Source organism: Rhododendron vialii, chromosome 13a (genome assembly GCF_030253575.1).
Source record: "Rhododendron vialii isolate Sample 1 chromosome 13a, ASM3025357v1".
NCBI lineage: Eukaryota > Viridiplantae > Streptophyta > Magnoliopsida > Ericales > Ericaceae > Rhododendron > Rhododendron vialii.
In genome coordinates this window covers 11687334-11693937 of record NC_080569.1, presented here as the reverse complement: position 1 = coordinate 11693937, position 6604 = coordinate 11687334, and the positions used below count along the sequence as shown (strand labels likewise).

The 6604-nt window shown below is 37.6% G+C and overlaps 2 protein-coding genes across 2 annotated transcripts; both read left to right on the top strand.

The window, feature by feature from the left end:
- Window positions 1–391: 391 nt before the first annotated feature.
- On the top strand, window positions 392–2320 carry LOC131314985 (histone H2B.2-like). Its single transcript, XM_058343999.1, has 2 exons — window positions 392–963; window positions 1631–2320. Exons 1-2 carry the CDS (start codon window positions 558–560, stop codon window positions 2074–2076), a joined length of 852 nt encoding a protein of 283 aa, XP_058199982.1. The 5' UTR covers window positions 392–557; the 3' UTR covers window positions 2077–2320.
- Window positions 2321–3596: 1276 nt separating this feature from the next.
- On the top strand, window positions 3597–4492 carry LOC131313875 (protein SENSITIVE TO PROTON RHIZOTOXICITY 2-like). The gene is made up of 2 exons (XM_058342373.1): window positions 3597–3833; window positions 3874–4492. Exons 1-2 carry the CDS (start codon window positions 3597–3599, stop codon window positions 4294–4296), a joined length of 660 nt encoding a protein of 219 aa, XP_058198356.1. The 3' UTR covers window positions 4297–4492.
- The last annotated feature ends 2112 nt before the right edge of the window (window positions 4493–6604 follow it).

The following is a 6604-nucleotide window of genomic DNA, read 5'->3' as shown; positions in this document are numbered from 1 at the left end:
CGATTAATATATTGTTCAACATTTTCGGAGTATTCTCTGACATTACCTACATGGTACTTTCAATTATTTACGTTGCGACAAATTATGCAAAAACTATTATCATTCAGGTGATTGGGAGACGAGAAATAACCCAGATTGTGTGCCGGTGAAGTATTGAACAATTGGCCGAATCTAGGGAGGAGCTGATCCCGCCTAGGATAAAAAAAAGAGACAAACCCATTGGCAGGGGATAGAAGTTTTGACTTTTGAGGGTAAAGAACAAGAAAGATTGATCTAGTTGGATGAGGATCTTGAAAATTCCCTCCAAACGAAAATCCCATCACACCTTTTTCGCTTTTACCCTTCACCCACGTGGCCATTACTCCTACTAAAACAGCATTGACACCTGTCACCCACGTGCCAACTCTCTGGAAACCCCCAGAGCCAGTTTGCAAAAACAGAACGGTGAAAAAAACCAACTCCTCTTTGGCTCTGTTTTTATCCACTTCCAAAGTTTGAAACGGATTCAGAGAGAGGGAATTAAAAAGCTAAGGAAATCCGAGGAGAGAGAGAGAGAGATGGGGCCTAAGAAGAAGCAGCAAGGGAATGTGGTGGGGACAGTGGTGAGGACAACCAGGAGAGTTGTCCAACAAACTGTGCAAGTTGCTGTGGTTGAGGGAAACCAGACCCTCTTGGATCAATGTGAAGAACAAGAACAAGAAGAGGTACTTGTAACTCCTAGTTATCCTAGTACTAGTACTAGAAAGAGAAAGATTGTTGTTGTTGAAGATAGTAGTAAAGCACAAGATAAGCAGCCACTTGAAAGAGAGGATGTAGTCCAAGAACAAGAAAAAGAACAAGAACAGGGAGACGAAGATGAGGAAACACAAGAAGAAGAGCAAGGAGAAACCGTAGAAGAAACAGAGGATCAAAGGGTTCCACCAACAAAGAAAGAAGACGGCCAGAAGTACAAGACCCACGGAGGTTAAGAATATTTTTTTTGATTCTGAATTTATTCTTTATTAAATAGTAGTACTACTATATGCAACTTATATATATGTACATATATTCTAAATTAAGGGCTCAAACCTCATCTTACTTTTGTTTATTAGTATTTTACTTGCTTATTAAATTTTGTGTCTTAATCTCGGTGGAGAAGTTGGATCATTTCCACATGGATGAAACTACCGCATTAACCCACTGGCACTAATTCGGTTGCCTAGGGTTTTTTCATCAAACTAGGAGGTTAAAAGTTTGAATCTCTACACGCTCATGTGAGAACTATGGTGTACTTCCCGTAAAGGGGCTTTTCCTCTATTTTCTTTGTTTCTACCCTATAATGAACTTATTTTTTTATTAGTTACATTATTAAACTTGGTTATCTCGTGGACTATCACAATTAATGTACAAAAAATACATATAATTTTATCATCCACATGACGGAAAAGAGGTTTTGAGGTTTGGTTGGGTACATGAAAACTCATCCATGAAAGTGTATATGAAAGAAGAATGAACAGGAGTTACATTTTCATTGATGGGTTTTCATGTATCCTGCGATTTTCAGAAGAAAAAAGTTTCAATAATGATACTCTTATGTAGTGTTACTGCAATCTTTCTAGATATTTTTACAAATTTGGTGACTTTCCAACAGATGACACAGAAAAGAAGAAGACTACACAACCAGCTCAAGAGATTGAGAAAACGAAGGCGACCCACGAAGGTAAAGAGAGCGGAAAGAAGAGGAGGGGGAGGAGACCAGGAAGGCGTAGAACGGCTTCCAACACCGGCGAAGTGTACAAGAGGTACGCGTATAGAGTGCTGAAGCAAGTCCACCCTGAGTTGGGCGTATCATCCAAGGCCATGACGGTGCTCAACAACTTCGTGAACGACATGTTCGAGCGGCTGGCGGACGAGGCGGCTCGGCTGCTCAAGTACACGGGGCGGAAGACGCTGATGTCGAGCGAGATCCAGGCGGCAGTGCAGCTTGTTTTGCCCGGCGAGCTGGGGAAGCACGCCGTTGTTGAGGGCACCAAGGCTGTAAAAGCGTATTTGGCCAGCACCGCCGCTGCAGGAGGCGGTGGTAGGTCCAAGTCTTAGCAGTGTTTGAGATAGCAGTGGTAGTGGAACCATATGTATAGGTACAAGTGAATGTAGACCTTTTTTAGGTCAAATATTTTGTTACGTACGTATTTACTTATGCTTGGTAGGGGTTAGTTTTTTTGTCAACAGTTTAGGGGTTAGCTTTGATAGGTTTGTGTGTTGAGGTTGGCTTATACATGGAGGAGCCGTGAATAAGTCGTTAGCGGAGCTGCACGTTTTCAGTCGTTCGTTTCAGCATTGGACGGTCTAGATTTTAAAAAAATTTGTTCGCTCGAAGAGTTTTTATAAAATCCGAGACCGTTCAATACACTTTGAACACATACAATTTGGCTTTGTAAACGTTTATTTTCGGAAATTTCCGTAATAAAGCTTTTCTCTTAGTTTGTTATCTGTGTGGTTCTTTTTTCCCTCTGTAAATACCTAACCTGCTGTAATGACCTGTGTATTTTTTTGGTTATCAATTGGGCTTTGCAATTGCATGAAAAGGATCTGTATGTTAAGTTATTGTAAACTAATACTGTTGCATGTGGGAGCTGAAAGGACTTAGATTGTTATGTACTCTTTCCGTTCTAAAATAAATGTCTAATGTGCAAAAAAAAAAGAAGTTAATTTAAAAATAATACAAAGTTTTCAAGGAAAATTCAAACTTTTTTCTAAGTAAACTTTTTGTTTCTCAAATCTTTGATGATATCGCAACATTTTCCTGACAAGCCCCAATAATCTTGAGTGGGCAAGGTTGGTACATTTAAGCATTTTTGTAAACTTATAAGTTTGAAATTTATTTTAATATATGTTTTAATTTTGGTAATTTTTTGTTTAGTTTTTCATCCTAATTTTTAGGGTTAATCATTCGTCTCTCGACAAGACGAATGGGAAACATATACATAAATGAACCGATGTTGAAAAAATTCAAATAAGATGACACTATAGAAAAGTAAGATAACTATTTGATATTTTTTTCGTCTTTAGTGAATTTTTTTTTTGTTTTTCATTATATATATAATTTTGTACTTTGTAGACTCTTCCTGTTGAGACAAATGATTAATTCAAAAAATACAATGCAAATTTTACAAAAGTTCAAAAAAAAATGAATAATATATACAAAATAAAGAAGAAAAATAAGTTTACAAGATCATCTAGCCCGAAATTTTTCTTTTTATCGCAAACCATGTCTGTGCCCTTTCTCGTAAGATTGGAAACAGTGAAAATTACTTTTGCTAGCTAGATTTATCAATGTTAGCCTCAATAATGCCTAGTGTTTTTTTTTTTTTTCAATTCATCACGTGGATAGGACTTCAATTGGCTAATCATTCAGCTGAACATTTAAGGAAACAACTTTTCTGCCGTTTGGGCAGTCGGCTCATAGAGGAGGCGAGAAAAGCGACCGCTTTTAATTTTTAAATTTTGATCCAAAATTGAAGCCCTACTATAATATATATTACAGTACATCTGTACATATTACTATTGAGAGGCGATAATGCCACGACGAGCCTTTGTTTTAAGGCCACAACATTTTGATGCAGTTTGACATTTCTACCCTGATCTCTTTCACTGTATCTCACGAAAACAACGAAGGATCGCCGAAGAACTACGATATTATAGAGCTGGATGCGGCAGATTTACTGGCGAAGTACACCCACTATTGCCAAGTCTGTGGGAAAGGATTCAAGCGCGACGCCAACCTGAGGATGCACATGAGGGCTCATGGGGATGAGTACAAGTCAAGCGCGGCGTTGAGCAACCCGATGAAGAATATTAACAACAATACATATCACGGGCGCAGGTTGCGATGACGGAGACAAGGACGGCACGATGATGCTGCCGAGGAAATACTCGTGCCCGCACGAAGGCTGTAGGTGGAACCGGAAGCACGCCAAGTTCCAGCCGCTGAAGTCGATGATCTGCGTGAAGAATCACTACAAGAGGAGCCACTGCCCGAAGATGTACGTGTACAAGAGGTGCAACCAGAAGCAGTTTTCGGTGCTCTCGGATTTGAGGACTCATGAGAAGCACTGCGGGGATTTGAAGTGGGTGTGTTCGTGCGGGACCACTTTTTCTAGGAAGGATAAGCTTCTGGGTCACTGTGCTTTGTTCGTCGGGCACACTCCAGCGACTCCTCCGGCCTGTGGCACGACGACGACAACGAAGGTGATGGGGAAAGTCGAACAACAACAACAACGCCGCAATCAGGTGCAAATTAGAGTGAATAATAGGTGAAAGTTAAAGGATCATCATTTAACTACCAAAAAAAAAGGTTCATCATGTGTGAAGATATATCAATCTCCTCTTTTTGTTGTATTTTTTGTGGTTGTGTTGATGACTTTGTATTAGTTAGCTACGATTTTTAGTGAAAATGGGACAGGAATTAATGTTTACTGATTTTCTTCTTTGTTATTAAAGGGGTACATGGTAATCTTCTCTATGATATAAATCTCTTTCTTCATGCCAATTGTTTAGGAAAGGAAGTTGAGGATTGATGTATTTGTATGTTTCTTCAGCTATAGGTGTGATTGCATGAGGGAACTATAAGCTTCTTGGTGAATTTTACTTCAGGGTGAGTACCCTGTAGTAAGTGCGAGGCCGTGATTGGTGAGGCGCCGCTAGCTCTCTCGAAGGTTTGAATTGTACAGTCGGCCGATTTATTTAGTGGCTTGGCTATAGAGTTGTTCCTCCGTTGCCAAAAAAAAATCAATGGACACAGTCTAATAAACGAATCAAGAATACCTTAATTTCTAGGAGTATATTATTCTGAAAACAGATTGCTCTAGAAATTTTACTTGTAAAACTAACTAACAAATTTTAAGGGCACCGCGTAAAACACAGACCTCGATTTCATTGGTTAATTAATAGTTTCAACTTCATTCAAATACTAGTTTTTGATCTATATATTATGTCATGTTATTTAAGTCCGCCAGATGTAAATAAATTCCATTGATATAGCACTGTTATTCATATGTATTCAAATTTTATTGATTTTCTTTCGTTCCTAAGAAACATTTTTTTGAAGATCTGATTTTTCGTAATGATTTTTTCTGACAGTTTGTTCTTGTAAATGTAGTGGCGCATGCAAGTACTATATATCTATGCCCTAAATCTATGCCAGTATGTATGGAGCTACAAGTGCTACCTACTTTGTTTCTTAATTTGGGTTGGCTCTGGCCAACTCTTTTCCTCGTTTCTGGATTGGCATAGCATTGTTCTAATGCATATCTGCCAATCTCGTCGAGATGTTTGCTGCAAGTTGATGTCGTTTTATCCATGTTCCCTTTCGTCTTTGTACTCCCTCCATTCCTTTATTAGAGTCTAGTATTCTATTTCGGTCTGTCATCCCTAATAATAAATGTTCATTTTGTAAAGTTAGTGGAGAAAAATATTTTTTTCATTTTACCTCTAAAAATATATTCATCTTTGAAAAGTTAATTAGTGGGTAAAAGTGTAATAATGATATCTTCATAAAGAGTAGCCATGGAAAGTGGAGGTAAAAAGTTGATGCGAAATGTGTAATAATAATGTCTCTTTAATAAGTTGGAGTTACAAAACTGAACATTTAAAAAATGGACAAAGGGAATACTCCCTCCGTCCCAAAATAAGTGTCCGGCATGCAAATCTAGGACTTACAAAAGATGCATATTTTTCGTTAAAAAATCTAATTTTTTTCCACAATCTAATAGAACTAATTGCCATCTATTGATTTGTGAAAAAAATTTGATTTTTTTAACGAAACAAATGCATTTTTTAAAGGTCTAGATTTGCGTGCCGGACACTTATTTAAGGACGGAGGGAGTACTACTTATTCAAAGATTAATAAAATTTCTTTGCCGTTAAAAAATATATATATATAGTTAGCAGCACTCTTGCATTCATCATCACCACCTGATGATGATCAACAAGCAAACCCTATGTTTGGTACTTAGAATTCTCGCTGGCCTTGTTGGGTTTCTTTCGTTGGATTTAGACAGTCAACTAATCGAATAAATTTCAATTCTCCTGTTTATTTTTTATTCTCCTTAATTTGCAGTGTTTGTTTTGTATTATCCCAAAAGTGTTCTTGTGGTCATCATCTTGTCAACTCCTGTTTGGGTGAAGCTAGCTTTAGCACATTGGTTACTTCATTGACAATTTAGATGGAATATACATACAGTGTTTTTTTTTTTTTTTTATAAGTAATATACATATACATACAGTGTTGGTCTATAAATATTGATGATTTTTCTCCTTCGTTCATTTTCACCATGCATGCACAAAAGAGTATCTAGAGAATCTTTTTTTTTGCTCGGCAGTATCTAGAGAATCTTATTCAGAATTAAAATTTCTACAATAAATTGTTCCATCATTGTACTCATAAAAATTCGCTTTCCCAAATAGAACAAGTAAATTGGGACGGAAGAAATAATAACCTCAAGTGCATGTCTTAACTTCTGTCTTGCTAGAACAGCTGTGTAAAGTATGAATAGTTCCAAACCATGTTCAATCCTAAGCAGTGGCAGACCGAGACCGAGAAGTTTTTCAGTGCCGGGTGGGTATA